The sequence below is a fragment of the Mus caroli genome, unplaced genomic scaffold, assembly GCF_978045245.1.
Source record: "Mus caroli unplaced genomic scaffold, Mus_caroli_1 scaffold_9, whole genome shotgun sequence".
Classification (NCBI taxonomy): Eukaryota; Metazoa; Chordata; class Mammalia; order Rodentia; family Muridae; genus Mus; species Mus caroli.
This window is the reverse complement of record NW_028227264.1, coordinates 5,882,503-5,902,360: the sequence shown is the minus strand read 5'-3', so window position 1 is coordinate 5,902,360 and position 19,858 is coordinate 5,882,503. Positions and strand designations below refer to the sequence as shown.

At 45.9% G+C, this 19,858-nt stretch overlaps 1 protein-coding gene across 2 annotated transcripts in view; it reads left to right on the top strand.

Annotated features, from left to right (window-relative positions):
- Sash1 (SAM and SH3 domain containing 1) overlaps positions 1-19,858 on the top strand; it is a 224,507-nt gene that overhangs the window by 132,908 nt on the left and 71,741 nt on the right. For both annotated transcript variants that reach the window (XM_029482360.2, XM_021174241.3), the window contains exons 3-4: positions 797-847; positions 965-1,014. In XM_029482360.2, coding sequence (XP_029338220.1) covers positions 797-847; positions 965-1,014 — 101 coding nt within the window. The remainder of the gene's footprint in view (positions 1-796; positions 848-964; positions 1,015-19,858) is intronic.

The window sequence follows — 19,858 nt, the reverse complement described above, 5'->3', positions numbered from 1 at the left end:
CAGCATCATGCACTTTTATATCATTCATAACCTGTAAACTGAGAGCTTTTATAAGTTTTCAAGCAGGCCAGTTCATTTGTATTACATTATACGATGATTTCTTTTTAAAAGGCTAAAGCAATATCCAGTTAGTGTTCCAGCTTTCTAACACACATTTACAACAAGCCTTATGTTACTTGAATCCTTTGAATAGATTTAGAATTTCAAAAATCACCTTGGTTGCCAAGATAGCTGTCCCAGCAGGTGAAGGCACTGGCTACCAGACCTGGCAACCTGAGTTTGATCTCTGGAGCCAACTTGGTGGAAGGCATGAATTGACTCTTTCAAGATGATCCCTGACCTTCACATGCATGCCAGGACACCAGTGTGTTGTCCGGTCCTGCTCCATCACCCCCCAGAAATATAGACAAACATAAAATAATTAGGCCCGAACTCTGCTGTTAGAGAGTTCAATTCAACAGCTGTAGTAAATTCAATGCCCAATGGTGGTCCAGTGTGTCCAATTCTCCTTTCACCAGTAACTGTCGGTGCCTTTCAGTCGATGGTGTTTGTGTGTAATACAATTTCGAGCAGATGATAGCAGTGGAATTTGGTCAACAGTTCAGTTGTAAAGTCCTGAACTTCCATTTGAAAAGCATTTCAGGTTTTCCAGAAATATCCATTTAGCTCAGCCATGTCCTCCCTCTATACGGCGGAGTGTTTTCTAAATCCTCCCATCTCTTCTTACACAACTATTTATCTTTCTGTGTGTGCCACGTTTGGGAGTCTCATTAAAGTTGCATCTGTTCTGTTTTAGGAGAAACCCGACGCCAGCCCCACGTCACTTCAGCTGCGGTCCCAGATCGAAGTAAGCACAGCCACGTTCATCATCTAGTTTTGCTTCTGCCTTTTCCCTTAAGTGACATTCTGTAGAAATCAGACTCGGCTCTCCCATGCTGACATGAGAACCTTCTCTCTCTTCTAGGAGTCTCTAGGCTTCTGCAGCGCCGTGTCAACACCAGAAGTGGAAAGAAAGTAAGTCACTCTCGTCCTGCCCCAGCCTGCGCTTCCAGGACGGCTCAGGCCTGGAGCTGGACGTGATATTTTTTAACATGTTCTGTGTGGCACATCTACCAAGGTGGCCTTTGCAGTCCAGCTGGGGATGCCTGAGGCTTTTTAGGAGGGTTATTAATTTTGCATAACTAGTTGCAGGGGAGTCCCAAATAAATGTCTGGAGCTAAGGGAAAGGTCAGGTAAGTCAATGGGGGTAGAGTTGCATCTTTGATGTTAGCTTTTAATAGAGGATGAAATGCAGAAAGGAACCAAGTTAAAAAAAAATAAATAAATTCTAAGTAAAGCCATAGATTTTGAAAGGCTTCCCTGTTTAGGTACGCCGTCCCAAAATGTGTGATGTATGTGCAAGAAGCTGGCGCAGGCTCATGAACCTGTTCTGTTAAAGGAATATTTTTGTTGTCTTGTCCTAACTTAGACTCTATAAGTTCTACTCCCATCCAAGATAATGGTGTGTCTTATATGTTCTGCATTTCTTTTGGACAATTTAAAAAAACAAAACAAAACCCACCAAACTTCTTTATATATAGGCTTTCCCTTTTCTCTTTTATTCTGGTATCATCATGCTAGAATGTTCTACCTGTGACTGTACCGAAGTAAAGAAATTTAAAGAAAGTCCACATCTCTAAACAGACACTTCCTCTGGCCCAGAGCCACTTGTCCTGGTTTGTGCCAAAGGAGACAGAGCAGTGGTGGTTTAGGGATGAAGTATTTTAGGAATGAGAGGCACATGCTGGGCGAGTGCGCATGTGTGTGTGTGTGTGTGTGTGTGTGCTCTCGCGTGCATGCTTTACAGCCCCCTCTGCCTAATCCGGCCACGTGTGTGCTGCTGGCAGCGTCCAGGAGTGAATGCCGCTTTACCAGAAAGCTGCAGTTCTGAACCTAAGGGGCCCAGTGGGCTTGGGGGGCAAGACTAAAGAGTGATACCATGAAACCAAAGAGCTAACAAAAAGCAGAGGCAGAGGACGTTAGCACACACTTTGTAAGCATCTCCTGTTCTAGCTGACTTGTATCTTGCCAGGATCCTAGTCACGCCCAGGCTGAAGCAGGCCCGGGGTGTCCGTGCACATTGGCTTTGAACTTGGAGGTACTGAGATGCTGGGGAAGCACTGGGAGCAGGGGCCGTCCTTCAGGAAAGAAGAAGAAGTGCTTTTCCTTCCTAGGGGGAGGTGACTCATCCAGCAAGGATTAGCCTTGGTTAAGTTGGGTGTTCCTTTCCCTCGGTGGGGAGGAGTCATGTTTTCCCTGTTAGTATTCTTTCCTTCAAAATATGGTGTGTCTCCTGTGGCCAAGGGAGAGACAGATGGACTCCTGAGGTTAACAACAACAAAAAATCTGCACCGCACACACTGTTTACAACATCACCGCCGACCCCTTCTCCCTGTCCGTATGGTGCAGCCATTTTGCTTCTGGTCTTTAATTGATTCATGTTTAAGTATTTCTAAACATTTTGAACTTTTAAAAAAAGTATCTGATTCATTTCTCTAGTAATGTTTCTTGAAAATTATAGCATTCCTTTTTACCTTCAAAACAAAGCTCAGCTTCAGAACCAGCATTTACTGACATGTGTGTTCTTGGTTCTCTGTCTCTGTCTGTCTGTCTGTCTGTCTGTCTGTCTCTCTCTCTCTCTCTCACTCACACACACACACACACACACACACACACACTTGCTGAGCTATTGGAGAATAAGTGACACACATCACAACCTGAAATCTTTAAGTCCTTTGGCATTTCTTAAGGACAAAGAAAGACATTCTTGTGACAGAAACAAATGGGATTTGCCAAGACAAACACTTACAGTGAGTTCTGACTTGCAGCTTTCTCTCATTGTCCCAGTGCTGTCTTGTATAGCGGTTTTTGTTTTTTTTTTTTGTTTTGTTTTTAATTTTAATTTTTAAAAAATTACTCATGACATTGTGTGAAAGGCTTTCTTAGTCTCTTGCCGTTTCTTTTTTTTTTTTTAATTAATTTATTTTATTTATATGAGTACACTGTAGCTGTCTTCAGAAACACCAGATCCCTTTACAGATGGTTGTGAGCCACCATGTGGTTGCTGGGAATTGAACTCAGGACCTCTGGAAGAGCAGTCAGTGCTCTTAACCGCTGAGCCATCTCTCCAGCCCCTCTCTTGCTGTTTCTTACAGAGTGGGTAGTTGTCTTATGTTAGGTCTTTCTTGTTTCTCTTCTACACAGTATGTTACATCAGGAGGCTCATGACACCCACGAATCCCATGATTGGTGATGCTGAATTTTGATCATTTGCTTACCATGGTAGCTGTCAGCTATCTTCTGGGAAATGATGCCCTTTTTCTTTCTTCCTCTTTGAAACACTCTAGGAGGAAAATATCTGAGACTCCAGCCCTGCTCACCCCTCATCAAACTTTTACCAGGTTCTTAGATTCAGCAATTCCTCCTGAGTCAATTTTTACACAATGGCTGTAAAGTAGAAGACACTTAATAGTTGATAATTATTTTGAGATTAAAATACTTTTAAGAGGTTCTAGGTTTTGTCTTGTCTTGAAAGATGAGCTATCACTCTGAAATGTCTCAGTCAGATATAGTTAGGACAGATTTAATGCACGATTTACTTCAAAAAGTTACTCACTGGGCTTCAAAGTGCAGGTATGTTCAACTCGAAAATTCCCCGATTCCTCCCACCCGGATACTGGCTGGCACCCTGGCAGTGAGTTGCTCATTGAGACTGTGGAAGATGGCCTGGTGAACCAGTTGGTTGTGTCTGCTTAGTGTCCTTTGAGTGTCTGCCAACTAAAACACTTCTCTGACTCAGAGTGTTGCTTTATGGATAGAAATGTTCTTCTGCGTTTTATTCCAAAAGTAAGAGACCTTAGTAAACAAAAGGATGGGCTCAGGGGCTACAGGCAACTTCAAGCCTAGAGCAGCTTTCTGCTGTCTGCACCCAGTGTCCCCCAGTGTCTTGAGGACCAGAGCACCCACTCTGCTGCCCCAGGTAAAAGCTATGCTAAGACAGGGATCTGTCTGTCCTGGCTTATGATGTAAGGTCTGTTTCTTAAACAAAGAAAACAAACACAAACAAACAAACAAAACAGTTACCTTTTCCAGGTTGCTTTTCACTTCACAGGTCTTGAAATCTTGAGTTCCAGGAAGTGAACTTGGATCAAGGGAGGTAGGCATGGTAAGTCTGTCATGGAGAGGAATGGAAAGAGGAGGGCGGACACAGCAGCCATTGCCTGCCTTGATGGTCCTGCCTGCTTTGGCTGTCAGCTTCTGGGCTCTAGGCTGCTTGGCCCGCCCAAGAAAGAGTCAAAGAGAAAGACAGACAGGGAGGTAGGTTGATGGGAAGAGAAACTGGGATTCTCCCACCCCATCACCTCCGTGACAAACACCTTCATTCACCCTGGTTTTCAACAGGATGGTTTCTGTTTTGCTTGTGCCACTGGGCATTAGACAGGAGACTTTGTGTGACATGTGCTACAGCCGATCTGTGACTGAGCTGCGTGGCCAGCCACCTCCCCCTTCTCTCCTGCCATGTGCTTTCACTGAGGAGATTGAGGGGACAAGGAAACTTCCCTTTGAGCCCTGAATTTTTACGCCTGTCCACATTACCTATTGATGAGCTAGAGTATGCACATCATGGCCCCGATCCTGGATCGGTGTCTGCTACCTTGTTGAGTGAATCGGAGCTAAATTTCTTGTTAACAGTTATTCTCAAAGATTGTTGAAAAGCAAAGCCTTTCTTCCTTTCCTTTTATTTTTCTTGGCTAGGATCCATCTTCCTATCTATGAGGAATTAGACTATGACTGTCAGGAAGCCTGATACATACTGACATAATGCCAATTTCAATAGATCCAGTTTTTTTTGCCATGTTGTTGTTCCTAATCATATACTTAGGACTGGCCCTGTGACTTAAGTCTTTCAGAAACCCAAGCTGTGCTTCTTGTTTTGTTTTGTTCTGTTTCTTTCTTCTTTTTTAATGGGAGTGGAGGGAATGTGTCATCGTGACCACAGAGCGGCCACAACAGCAAGGACTAAGGGGAGGGGAGGGGATTGCAAAGGCCTGCCTTTCCACAAGATTACCCAGAAGCCTCTTCCCACACCATCCCTGTCTCTACTCTTTGTTTTTTCATTCAGCAGCTCTTTACTGAGCACCGGGTTTGGCATGGATGGGCAGGCGGTCTTCTGGGTGTTGGGGTGTGGTGATGCCTGAATTAGGAAGCTCACGTCGGAAGGGAGAGAGAATTACAGGGGAAAAAAATCATACGTTTCATAGCTTAAAGCAGAGACTTGGGGGATTTGAGGCACTGGCGTTGGTAGCCGGTAGACTGATGTACAGTGACATGAGGACCCCCTGTGAGGACCCTCACGATGTGCTTCAGCTGACATGAGTCCCCAAATTCTACCACTCCGCTGGGGTTCCTCCGAAACCAGGAGCCCAAACAAACATCTCCACCCCACCCACCCACCCCCCAAATAAATAAATAAATAAATAAATAAAAAAGAATTGGGTTATTCCATTGCTGGATCGCAAGAAAGTTTTGAGAGCCGAGCACAGTTTTGCCCTGAACAAAGTATTATTCTTAAGAGCGAGAGAGTTGCCTGTGGTGGGAGATTAGTAGCTTCCTTCCACAAGAGCTAATACTTCATTGTTCTATACACGCGCACAAGACTGACCTGAAAATGAGCCAGGTGCCTCAGTTTCAGGTAATGCCAGGATTCTCTGTTGCGAGTGACCAAGGAACCAGGAAGCCAGCAGTCTCTGCGGTCATCGGCCTGTTTCTTTTATCTGTGCAGAGATGGTATCATAGAGTTGCTTCATACGGACTGCAAATCGGAAAAGAGAACAGTAAGAATGCGTGCTTTAGGGTTTGTTATCTCCGAGGATGGCTCTGGGCATTTCATTCACACCCAGTACGTCCAGTCCCCTGCCTGTGATGCTGTGCCCATGACTGTCCCTTACTTCTACAGACACAGAAAGTGAAGCACTGGGAGGCCATTACGTTTCTCAAAGCCACAGAGCCTCTCAGTATAAGAACCCAGATTTGATCCCATTTGAAGTGGCTGAGCGTGTGCCCAAAGCACTCTGGTGCCAAACTGTTTACAATTATTTTACTTCTGCCAATCCAGAGGCTAGGGGCTAGGGCTGTGATGGTAAATCATCAGTGTAGTTGTCAACTTGATTGGATGTAGATCACCATGGAAACACCTGGGGGTGGAGCTTCTATAAGAGTGTTTTGGGAAGGTTTAACAGGAGTGAAGACATACTTTAAATTGTGGGTGGCATCTCCTAGGGGCTGGGATCCCAATTTGAATACCCAGTTGGGTACCAGCAGTCACCCCTCCCTCCTCCAGGCAGAGGCCTGGCCAGCTCAAGTCCCTGCTTTCCTGCCTTTCCCATCATGACCTGGATCCCTTCAACCCTGAGCCAAAGTAAATCCTTCCTTCCCTCCCTGCTTCTTTCTTGCCAGGTATTTGGTCTCAATGAGAAAGGTAAGGATGGTGGAGCCAAGCGGCTCATTTGCATTAGGTAAAAAGCAGTTACAACCTACATTCTGCTTGGAAACAGGTGCCAGGTAGACTCTCACTGAGACCTAAGCTGGACCTCCGTCCTTTATCTATCCACGGAGGCAAAGTCTATAAAATAAATCGCAAAGCTTCGCCGTCGGCCAGTATTTATAACTTGTTTCTTACTAAGTCTTTCACCAGAGTTGAACATTCACTGATTTAGTTTCACCTTTTTCCATTCCAGTGACTACACTTGAACTTTTTATGGCCAGGAAAAGTCCAAATATATAGGGCAATAGAAAAGGCAGATAAATAAATGGAGCCAAAGGTGGCAGTAGAGCAGATTCTGTGTTCCAGCAGTGGATGGGATAGACATACTTGGTGATGGATGAATGGCCTGTCCACGCATGTGTGAAGCTCAGCACTGCTTTCCTGCCTTGTCTGGCAGCTGAGGACTTTTCCTAATGTGTCAACTTCCTATCACCCACCTAGTTAACCCCCTCTTCCCTTCACACCCCTCTCCCGTGCTTAGCAGCTGTGTGCTCCTTTGGCCTTTCTTCTCCATCTTCCTGTCTTCAGGGAAATGGCCCCTGGTTGAGTTCTTGCTCAGTGCCTGACTCCCCCCTGACCCACCCTGCACTTCTGACTTAGCTTCCTTCCTTCTCTTTGAGCCCAGTGTGTCATATTCTCTTCTCCACCCACTAGGTAACCTCATGCCCTGTGTCACCCGCTCCCCAGGCAGGTTCCTCAGGCTGGGCTTGTTGTGTGATGTGCTTAACCTCTGAACTTGCTCTCTGTCTCCGTGGGATGTTCCCTTGTGTGAGATACTTTTGCGTTGCTGTGACCAAAGAGCCGACAGAAACAGTTTGAGGAGGAATTTATCTTGGCACAGGATTCAGAGGATTCAGGCCATCCTGGTGTGGCGAGCACAGTGGTAGTGCCAGCTTCTAGCCCTGGCAGCAAAAATATGAGGCAGCCAGCCACATCCTGGTAGCTGAACAGGAACCAGAGGGCTCCAGCTGGGAATAGGGGGTCAGACCGAAGCCTCAAAAGTCTATCCCTCGCCATGAGTTCTGTCTCAGAGGTTTCATAACCTGTAAACACAACCCCACTAGCCAGGAATGACATGTTGAAACATATGATTTAAACCTCTCGTCATTACCTGAGCAAGACCCATCTGTCCTCGGCAATTCAACTATGAGCTTGCCTGCTCTGTGGGGTCTTTCTGGATTCATCCTTGATACCAGCCAGTTATTCCTATACTAGTCATTTAATCGTGTCTTGTCACTCCATGGTTCATGAGCTCTTTGGAAGGAGATATCATTTTTGAGAGCGGTTTGCTTGCCTAAGGTTCCAGAGTTGGGCACAAACATGCTGGTCCAGTCTTGGTGTCCCTTTGGGCATCGGGTAGGGATGACCTGCCTGGTTCCAGACTCGGAGTTTGGATTTGGGCACCAGCTCTGCAATCCTGGGGCCAGTTCCTAGACTAAATGGGATGTAATTATAGTAATTACCTCACTTAGTAAGCTATCTAACACACAGTAAGTACTCTGTAATCTTATCTTTTGCTATTATGTGTCTACTATGGCTCAAGTTCATGCCCTTGCCCATGGCGCTGGTGATTATGTTCTCGAACCTCACAGGACTCAGCCTGGCAGGAAGCTAAGGCTTCCTCCTCTGCATCTTCTTGGGGCTCAGAATTAGAGCCCATTTGATACGTGCATCAAGCTCACTCCATGACTTGGGTTCTTTGAAATAGGATGTGACAACGGATTGTTCCCAGGCATGACATGACTTGTGTAGAAGACCCCTCTTGGTTGGCATTTCCTAGCATGGATCAGTGTCTCCCCAAACTGAAAGTAGCTTAATGACATGCTTTCTGCCTGCAATAACGAACACTAAAGGTCATCTTAAAAACAACTTAGTGGAGAGACTCCCAGCTCTCACCATCCTCCCATCTGTTTCTCAGGACAGTCTCCTCCTGATTCCATCCCGCACCCTTCAGGCCTCCTCTCATTGTCTTCATCTTCAAGCAGAAACACCACATAACATCATGTAAAACCCCCTACTTGTTCAATTCTTTTAGCTTCTGAAAGAAGCTATTTGGTTGAAGAAGTGCTTTTATGTCATCTTTGGTAATTCCTTTATTGAGCTGTAATTCGTATGCCATGCGGTCCTTCCATTAAAAGGATGCAGTTAGAGAATGTAGAACACTCTTGTGTGGCCTTGGGTTTGATAGCTGGCACTGCACACAGGCAATAAGGATGCTGTTCAGCTGTTTCTAGTATGTTCAGAGTTTCGAAGACATCACCACAGTAGTCGGTAGCTGGGTTCCTGTCACTTACCCTACTGTTTTCCAACAGTTTTACAGCTTCTGCGGTACTGTATGCCCGCACGCATTCCCGTACGCATGCCCATATGGCCTTCTCTTTACCCATGACTGACTGATAGGCATTTGTATGGTTTTTACCTTTGGTTTCTGGGAAGAATGCTACTGTCACCGTTTGTGTGGGGGTCTCTGTGTGCACAAATGTGTTCTTGTCTTCATCAGCTTGGTTAAGATATATATATATGTATATATGTGTATATATATATGTGTGTGTGTGTGTGTGTATGTATGTGTGCGTATATATATAATATATTTGTAAATGTGTCATATAAACAGAAAGAAAATGTGCTTTTGAAAGAGAATTTATTATATTGATAGTGCAACTATTATATTGATCATCTATTAATAATAGACCCTTGTGTCTGGTTCTTGGTAACTTTCCACCTAACTCTTTTAGAAACTTGTAAGAAATTGTTCCCTTTGTAGTACAGTATTTCTCTACAGGCATGGTTGTGGGCGTGGCTCTAGGAGGGCGTTGGGGCTTCACCTGCCTGTGAACAGGGTCAGTTGGCTGGTGTCATGTAGACCTCTCTGCAACAAGACCAGACTTCAGCACTACCTTCTGGATGTGGGAGTTCACGGGTGGGGGAGGGGTTCTCCATCCTTGGAAGTAGAACGTATTCACTAAAAAGAACAAATCAGGGCCTGAGATAGCTAGGAAATCCAGGTCAAGCCGTGTCCTCTGAAGCCAAGACTAATGCATCCTGTCTCTACATCCTGTTTGTGACAGGAATGTGGGGTGGGATGGGCCACCAGTGTTCCCATGAGGCACAGGCCTGCATGCTCCAGGCCTGGGTCTGCCTCCATCTGAAGAAGTCACATGAGGCGTGCCCTTGAACAAGTTAACTAGTTATCCTGCCTGTTTGAGATGGGCTGGCTTCTCTGCAGTCTCTCTGTCTTGGGAGGTGGACACAGTACCATAGAGAACCAGGACAGGCTGGGCTATCATAATTCGGTCCTCGTACTGTAATCAGCATAGGTTAGGTTCCGGAGATAAGTGTGTTGGACCAAAGCCATGTATTAGCATATGAGCTGTGTGTTCTTTTGCCTTAATAGGTTTGTTAATTACCATGTATGTGAAGGCCAAGGGCATAAGGACAAGGTCCTGTCCAGGAGTTTGAGGGAAGGCTCGCTCCTCTCTGATTCATCCAGGACAGCTCACCAGTCTGGGCTTTCCCTTGTACACGTCCACCTTGCTGGGATGAGAAGCCTCTGGAGGCTCCTTTACTTCAAGTGCCTTCCATTTGCTGACCTCAGTGATGTTGGGGTTGCCTATGTGGTTGGTATGAGCTCTAGAGCCCAGCAGAATCTATACCTGAACTTCAGCTCTGCTAGCCTCATGATCAGAAACAGTGGGTTTGAAATTTTTAAGCTTTGAGCTCCTAATAGATCAGTTGGACACAGTAACAGGTCTTCCCAAGGGCTGGCACATACCCAGCATAGTACCTAGCTTGTCCTCTTACCTTAGGGGGCGGCTGTGCTGCTCCCAGCAGAAGTCCTTAGGGCATCTGTCATGGATGGGGCCATACACAGAACCAATCAGTGGCCACTTAAACTTTCATTATTCCACCTGACTTTTAGTTTCCTTTCCAATTTCATAAGTTGGAGGAGAAGCTAAGAAATCACAGCCACTTTCCTGGAGCCCAATGTGCTTAGCGCGCTGAAGTCTGTGTTTGTGTGTTTCTCTGTGTCCACATGTGTGCACGCCATTGCGTGGCATATTTGAGGGGCTCGACATTCCTGAATGCAGGGGCTGGGGGATGGATAGCAGCTGTACTAATGTTCCCTGCCTCAGCTGTTCCTGACCGAGAAGGCTGTTTGTTGCTCTTCATTCTGTCTGATCAGTGAGCTCCAGCTGGCCTAACCCCAGCTGGAGGCCACGTGCCCGGGTTGCTTCCTGCGAGGTGGCAGGCTGTGTGCTGCCATTGGAGGGGGACGGGCACTGCAGCCAAGGAGGTTTAACACATAGACGTGGCTGCTGTCTGTCCTCCTGCCCTAGAAGTGAAGAGAACATTGGGTCAGTGCTGAAGGAAGGGAAGACAGTTCACATCTATATGCAGGCTACAGGCAGAATAAGAGGGGACTTGACTGGAGTTTACCAAGCGATCCATGTGTCTCTGTTTCCTTTTTTAGATTTATTTTTGTTTTATGTGCATGAGTGTTTTACTTGTATGTGTGTAAGTACACAGCACACTTTCCTGGTGCCTGTGGTGGTCAGAAGAGGGCAGAGGATCCGCTAGAATTGGAGTCACCGATGGTTGTGAGCCACTGTATGTGTGCTGGGAGCCAACCCCAAGTCCTCTGCAAGAGCAGTAAGTGCTCTTAACTGCTGAGCCATCTCTCCATCCCCCCCGCCTCCATCCTGTATATCTCTTTTCACTTTTTTTTTAAAAATTATTTTGGTTTTTTGAGACAGTGTTTCTCTGTGTAGCCCTGGCTGTTCTGGAACTCACTCTGTAGATCAGGCTGGCCTCAAACTCAGAAATTTGCCTGCCTCTGCCTTCTAAGTGCTGGGATTAAAGGTGTGTGCCACCACTGCTCAGCTTTGTATATCTTTTTAATCCTGCTAACTAATCTATAATTTGGATGGGTTTAGAGTTAAGGAGACCAAGGTACAGAAAGGTTAAATGATTGCTAAGACCATGAGACTTGGCCGAGGAAGATCAAAACCTCCTATCCAGGCCCATTTGTCTGCAGGCAGCAAGTTTGGAAAGACCCACGATGGGCTAGGCAGCTAATAAGACTTAATTTAATAAACACTTCCCCCATTTCAGGCTTATGCACAAACCTACGAGATCCCGGAAGTAGGAGGATAGAAACAAACAATGATAGGCAGCATGCAAAGCATCATGGGAAAGAGGAGCCAGGGGAGGACTTTGGAGGATGGGCTTTAAAGGCTGTATAACTTAGGGTCTCAGTGAGGCAGCATGCCCACACTGTATGTTCTTCTGGGATTTGACCGCATGCGTTAGTAGGGGCTGTTTCCACAGTCTGGGTGAGGCAGTTCCTCCACTGTCAGATGGCATAGCTTGCAGTCAGCTGAGCAGTAATGTATGCATGTAAAGTGGGAGAAACAAGACAGACTGCAGCCAGCCAGGATGGGTGTGCGTCCACAGCATCTGTTAGCATCCACAAGGGAACGTTTAAATCCATCCCCGAGTTTTTGATATCTTTCCCCACCCCCACCCCCAGTCAACATGCCTCGAGTCTGTAAGTCAACAGGATTATGAGCGACACAGACCAGTTGCTGTCCCAGGCTGCCCAAATCCCAAGGGAGCAGCAGTGACACCTGCTAGCCACGGCTGGTCTTCATGCCTGTACTGACCTTGAAGGGCAGAGAGAAAGTGGCTACCTCCACCTCCGCTGTCTGCACCTCCCAGAAAATGCCGCGGTGGCCCACACCGGAATCCAAGAAGGGAAGAGAATTCTAGAAGCTTTGATGCAGTGGAGCTGTGCCAGCCTACTCCATGTCAGGTTCTTAAGGAGGGAGCTGAAAATTCCTCCAGGGTTTCTCAGCAGAACAGAGAAGAAGTGAATTCCAAGCCCAAGACAGGACCAGCAAGGGTGCTTGGAGAAAGTCTGCATTCTCATCTGGCTCTTGGTGGGCCTTCAGAAGGCAGCCCAGGAGGCCCACAGTGTGGGAAGGACCATTATTGGTGAGAAGTGGATGTCCCATGGCTTGAGTGCAGCCTGACTCAGTGGTGGGAAGCCTGAAAATCTGAAACTCTCCAGGCCTCATTTAACCCGTGCTTGTAGCTTAATGCTTTAACCCACTGGCTCATTCTGTCATTAGTGCCTTAAGGAGTACCTCCGAGCTGGGAATCACAGCCTTGTCTAGATGAAACCAGACAGACAGGGCACTGTTAGGAGTGGCCTGGTTACTTGTGTCTGGGTTGTTCAGCATTCTGTTCTTGACTGAAATTCTCATCCCACTCAGTTGTGGGGGTTATAAGGACGGGGGCGAGGAGGAATGGAAAAGGATCCAGCTGGTACTATCCTGTCTGTCTCTCTTTGACTGACACCGTTCTTCCACCCATATCCACACCTGGGGAAACAGCTGAAGTGGTAGAAAGGACAACCCACAGGCTGGTGGAGTAGTTTGCAGTTGTGAAACCCTGGAGACGGACCGGGGTGGTACAGTGGAGTGCTAGGCAGCCAGCTGGGTTTTAGGAAATGCTACCCAAACCAGTCTTATCATCAGCCACATATTAGGGCTCTGTCTCTCAAACACAGGTGGAATTGAGGGGGGGCCCAGTCATCTGGCGCTGGGGGGTCTTGTGCTCATGACGAGCGTGGCAGAGCTTTCTGGTATCCTGGTCTTCTCTAGCAAGTGCTGCTGTGTTTGCCTTGGATACAACCACGGACTGTGAAGCGGGTGGGATACGAAGCCATCCAAAGGCGAGGTAAACGCAGCCTGCGGATAGGATAAGGGGTGTGTGTGTGTGTACTGCCCAGTGGGCTTTCACGCATGAGGACACCAGGGTGTGACTAAGATAATGCTGAGGAATTTCAAAATAAGATATGACGAGACAGGAAAGGCGAGGGTCTCATTTCCATTGTGTTTAGATGTTCTCACAAATATGTCATCACCTGTCTCTGTCAAAGAATGTAAAGTGTCGGGGAGAAAACAAGGCTCAAGTGGCTCTGCTGGCAGTCACCATGGAAGGGATCCAGATTCAGGTCATCACTTTGTGCTGTGGGCTAGAAGTAGGGCAGGCAGGAGGCTTCCACAGTGGTCTCCAGAAGGGCCTCTAGCAAGGAGAGTAAGGGTCGCTCCTACCCAGAGTTCTCTGGCTTTGACCTTCAGCAGCAGTCTCATCAGTGCACCCCAACCGCTCCTGTCCCCGGAGCAGGTGACAGAAGAAAGGCTCCTTAACCCCCTGTCCCTGCCTGGGCGTCTGCACAAGCGGCTAGTGTGGCCAGCAGGCTTGGGTGCTGGTGAATGGGAGCTCCTGTTTGTTTCCACTGAGAAAGTTCCGACCTGCTTCCGGAGCCATTGCCATGGAAACCGGGGAGGAGATAATTGAATGGAGTCTCTTTTTCTTCCTCTCATCCTCGCTCCTCCCCACCCTGAGGCCAAACCTGGTAAAGACTGCCTCTTGAGGCTTGTTTTCCCCGTAGGGCATAATAGCTTTGTGAGGAAATCCAGCTCGCCTCACCTGGGATCCATTACCCAGAGTTCCCGTGGCCAAGAATGGTTAAGTAGCAAATGCTACCATTTGCACCCTGGCTCTCCAGGCCTGCAGGTCTGATAGCTACTTGGTCTCCAGAGCCGAATGCAGAGGTGGCCTGTCTATATGTTCAATCAAGCTCCATTGCTGGGAAACCTCTTTTTTTCCCCCACATATTTATTACATATTTTCAGAAACTCCTCAAGCAGAATTAGAGGGAAAAATAATTTTGTGGCAAACACAAAATGAGTAGCAACTATTTAACTGTTTTGTTTCCTTTGTGTTTTGCAGTGTGGGCATCACACTGAGCCTTCACACCGGACAAATGCTCGCCCCTAAGCTACACTGCGCAGTCCTACATATTTCAGTTTATTCATTTTTCTTCTTCTTAGACTATTTAAGCTCATATAAAGTTACTTATATTCTCCTTTAGTTTTGTGGAAAGTAGATTTTTGAGGAGAACCCCCCCCAGCCCTGTTTTGTTTAATTTCTTTTTCTTTAGACAAACCCAATAATTCTGAAAACATAAAAACCTAAATAAAAGCTGAAGTTCACAGGGAGCTGTAAAATGAAGGCGGAGAGATTGACTGAGAGCAGTAAATAGTATGAACAAGATATTCAAGGTTCTTTACGGCTCTTTCTGCCTTTATTTGTATGCCTGTTGAGGAGTCAGTCAAAAGCCAGAGTTTGAGGCTGGGACCATGGCTTAGCAGTTAGTAGTTGTTTCCAACAGGGACACCAGGTAGCTCACAACTCCAGCTCCAGGGCACATGTAGCCCTCTTCTGGCTTTACAGGTAACTGCATGCTTGTGCTGGAAATAGACATATATATGTATACCACAAACATGGTGATGGTGATGACTGACTCGCTCGCGCTCTCTCTCTCTCGGTCTATTTCTCTCTCTCTTACTTCACTAACCAACTGTCTGTTATGGATATACCATCAGGCTAATATACCCTCAGCATTGACAAATTCTCAGCTGCACATTCTCCTATAGCCAGGACCCTGTAGGGCAGAATTCCAAGACTGGTCGAGCTGGAATTCCTTCCTTTCTGCTACACCATCAAGTGTGATTCCCTCCCTTATGGTAACTGATGACTACTTAGGTATGCGTCCTGTGTTTCAGACAAAGTAGAGAAGGAAAGCAAAGGAAGAGGGTGTATATATTGAGATAGTTCTTTTAATCACACAAACACTAACTTTCTTAAAACTACCAGAAAATTCTAGCGTTTCTTTTCTGCGTGACGGGATACATGCTCTCCCTTAGCTGCAAGAGAGTCCAAGAAAATGTTTCACAGATTACACTGCCACCCAGCCCAAATCATGACTCTAGCAGGAAGAAAGAAAATGAGAAAAGTTATTGAGTTAGGAGGCAAGTTAATTTATTACCTTAGAGCAAGTTAATGAAATCTACTTGATTAATTGTGGACGCATAGAAGCTGTGTACTGGACTGTGATGTAGTTCCCTCATCAAGTAACACAGAACTTCATTATCTCTACCAAGCAAACAACAAGCCATCATTGGCATCATTTTTATATGAAAATAATCGGTCATGATTCCTTTCTATATGATCTTACTTAAAATATTATGGGCCATCCAGTGTGTCATAAAGATGTTCTGAAGATTGATTGCTTCATTTGGAGGAACTGGAAAGGCATTTATCATAGATACTGGGATGCATGCTGTTACTATCAATGATTATTACCAGCAACGCTAGCATCCATGTAACCCTTTTTATAGTCACTTCTTTCTTAGTTCTGAACCATTGAGTCACAAATGAAGAAAGATAGGAGAGCTGGAGATGATGTAGCTCACCACTTGGTAGAGCGCTTGCCTACAGAGCGTGCATAAGGCCCTTGGTCCCGCCCCGAGCAATGTATTAAGCCCTGTGTGATGGTGCATGCCTGCTATTCTAGCATTCAGAAGGTGAAGACAGAGGGATTGGAAGTTCAAGATCGCCCTTGGCTAAACAGCAAGTTTGAGGCAGCCTTGCCTACATTCGAATCTGTCCAAGACAGGGAAACAGAGATAGAAAGAGGAAGGGGGAAGAGACAGAAGAAAATACGGGAAAAATATGGCCCCTATGGAAAAGTAAGCCACAGTGAGAGGCCCCTGGGAATTGAGGGACAACATGTCGATAAAGATATAAACAAAGCTGTCCTGGATTTGGTTTTTGCATGTCTCTAACCCTTAACCTGAAATCACGTCACAGCGTGATTTCCTCCATCCTTCTGCTCGTAAGTCCTGGCCTTCATGAGCCCGTAGCCCGGACACAGTCGGGCCTTGGACTTCCACTGTGGATAGATGGCATTTGGCTGCTCGCCAGATGTGAAAGTCTTGCATTTCTGCCAGTGACCTGCCTGAATCATTAACTTGCAGGACAAGTTACTAGCTGGTGCATGAAAAGATGGACATCCCTTGAGTGCATCTCTGTGAAGGGTTTTCAGTTGCAGAAGGCTTGGAACTCTGCTTTTTGGCTTGGAGAACTTGTCTACCCCGGAGGTGCCAGAGACCCAAGCTGAGAAGGTGAAGTACATTTTAAGAAGGCCTGAGAGAAGCATGAGTCAAAGCCAAGGAAGAAGAGTTACTCCCTTCCTCAGATTTTATTAAGTTCGTGCTTAGCATGTGTCGGCATGCTCTACGCACCATGCAGGTCATCTTCTGAATCCAGTGTCTTTTTGAGACATCTCATGAAAGGAGTAGCCTTACTTAAAGTGGTTTTGAGGATAATTAGAACCAAGGAAAATATGGAAAGGAGATGAGGTAGAAAAAGTTACAATTGTAAAAGGTCATAGATTGAGATTTCAGTTGTCTTCCACGTGCGTTTAGCAGTCTCTGGGCCTAAGAATTTATGCCATGTGGTAACAGGACCTTGTCCTGTCTTTTCTGAGCTGTGATAAAATGCCTGACCAAAAGCAGCTTAGGGGAGAAAGGCTGTTTGTTTGTTTGTTTCACTTGTAATTCCAGGTTGCTGTCAGTCATTGCAGAAAAGCCAGTGTAAACACTGAAAGCACCTCATCTAGATCACATGCAAGAGTGGAGGGAGAATAAGTTCATGCATATTTGTATAGAGCTAGATTTCTTTAACTCCTACAGTGTGAGGCTCCCTGCCTAGGGAATGGTGCCACTCATAGTGGGCTGAATCTTCACGGATCAGTTTATGTGTAATCAAGACAATCTCCCACAAACATGCATACAGGTCAACCTGATCCCAGTAGTCCTTCATGAAGACGATCTATCCTTGGGTGATCCTAGGTGTGCCAAGTTGACAATTAAAATTAGACCTGTAAATAGCAGAATTAAAGTGTGGGTTGGTTGTACTGTTGTGACAACAATTATATTTCATCAACTTGAAAAGCCTGCCATTACTTGTAGAAAGTTAATGTTACATAATTGATGGATTCAAATAATTTTCTAGGAAATGTATTCATATTGAAAAAAACTTCTCAGCCTTAGTAAAAAGAAATTAATATATACCATGCTTTACCAAGCTAAATACTGCACTGGGAGACAGTAGGATATAAAAACTTTTAAAAAGTCTTTAAATTTTAGACACACACACACACACACACACACACACACACTGGTACCCTCAGAGGCCAGAAGAAGGCGTGGGGTTCCCTAGAGTCGCAGGTGGTGGTTGTCAGCTGTTTGATGGAGATGTTAGGGCCCGGATGCTGGTCCTGTGAAGAGCAGCAAGCACTCTTACCAGTGAGCCATTGCTTCCGCACACCCGACAATAAGATATAGACAAATGGAAATAATATCATGCTACAAATAAACCAAAGAACATTTGACTTCGCACTCCATCACCAAGTGTATGTTATGTTGGGATTCTAATAAGTCGCTTCTGGAAATGAGAAAAAGAAATAACTATGTCAAAATACTGGAGAGGGGTTGACATGAAAACAAATTAGCACTGAGACAGTTCAGTGACCAGAAATGGCTTAATCTAGCGGAGGGGGTGTCTGCCAGAGTCGTGTGCTGCAGCGGCAAAGGTGAGCTTTGTAGACGACGCTGGAGGCTTCAGTTTGCCTATGGCTTTGATGGATACTTACATAGGTGTCATTTACAAGGATATTCCCAAGGGGCAGGCACCACATAAGGAGTTTCCATTTATCCACTCAAATCATCTCCCAACAGCCTCGTAAGGTAGGAGCCATTTTATTATAGCTGCTTTACCCAGAGGCATCAAGGTGTGAATATGCCTCTCCCCAAATCTGCTTGACTTCACAGCATGTGACTCTTATCCTGGGATGGGCTTGTTGCCTTGGATTTCACACTACACAAGCCACCTTGATCATTTATGGAGGTGACTTTCTACTTTGTTAAGCAGAAAGCCAGAAACTACAGGCCAAAGCTGAGAATGGTGGCTTGTACCTACAGTCCCAGAAATCTGGGACCTGAAGGCTGCTGTGGATTTGACACCAGCATGGGCTACAGTGTGAGATGCTCTCTCAGACAAAACAAAAAGCCAGCAAGCTGAACTGAAGACAACAAGAAGCAAGTTCTAGCTGAGAAAGGACTCTGAAATGAAAAACAAACAAAACAGGTCTGAATAAGAGAGTGTTTTGACTGGGTTGATAAAATATGACTGGTGTTGCTGTTTGCCGTGGATATTTATGGAGTTCTAAGACTCCGTGGGAGAATTACTCTCCCTCACAGTTGGAGAATTGACTGCACTGAGATATGTGTGAAATGCCTCCTTTCCACTAGGAAGGCCCACGTTTGGCCTCAAGCAAGAGACTTATGCAGGACTGAGCACTAGGGGGCGCCAGCCTCTGTCTCTTCCCAACCTTGAAAGTGAGCCTTTCCTTACTGCCCAGGCTGTTCTGTCTCTGACTTCACTTCAGCCTTGTCCCTGCAGCTGGGTAACCTCTTGAGTTTTTATGGCCGGTAGTAGATGGCATTAGCTAAATATCCGTGTTTATTTCTATTAAATAGAGAAGAATGTTCACGAGATAAAAAATGTATTTGCTATCTTATGGATAATATTCATTAGGCCAGGGGCGATGGCTCAGTTTGTAGATTGTTTGCCTACCGTGATTATGGGGTGGGTGGTGCCTTCCTATAGTCTCAGTGCTTGGGAGATGGAGGCAGAAAAAAGGAGAAATTCAAAGCCAGTCTTCAGCCACATAGCAAGTTAGAAGCCAGCCATGGGACACGAAACTCTGTCTCAGAAAAATTCCATATAGAAGTGGGCACAATGTCCCACTGCTAGCCAAGAAGCTATCACAGTTGATAACCAATAAAAAAAAAATCAGTTACTTTTGCCCAGTGGAGTGTGGGTATATCAACCACACTCCAGTGCAGGCCCCATCCCTGGAGGGTGAAGAATCTGACAAACTCGTGAATAAGTTCTCCAAGAATAAATAAAAACATTAAAAATCCCATACATATCTAATACGTGTATATTACTAAGCACAATATAGATTATACTTACGACTTACGTAGCTCACAAAAAAGGAAATTGCTTTCTTTAAGATCAGTCAGCTGTTTTTAAGACAGGAGTCTAGCTGTATAGCCCAGGCTAGCCTTGAACTCAACACTATTCTTGCCTCTGCCTTTCTAATGCTGGGAGTGTAGCCCCAAACTGTCACACACTAGCAAGCCCTTTCTGAGCCTTACCACCTTGTAGCACAGCTATGTCCCTTCTCTGTTTCCAGAGGAGCAGGTGACTAGCTTTGGGGGCAGCCTGTGGTGATGCTGGGTAATAACAGGAACAGCAAGATCCCCGAGTCCAAATCCAGCAGGGAGAAAACTC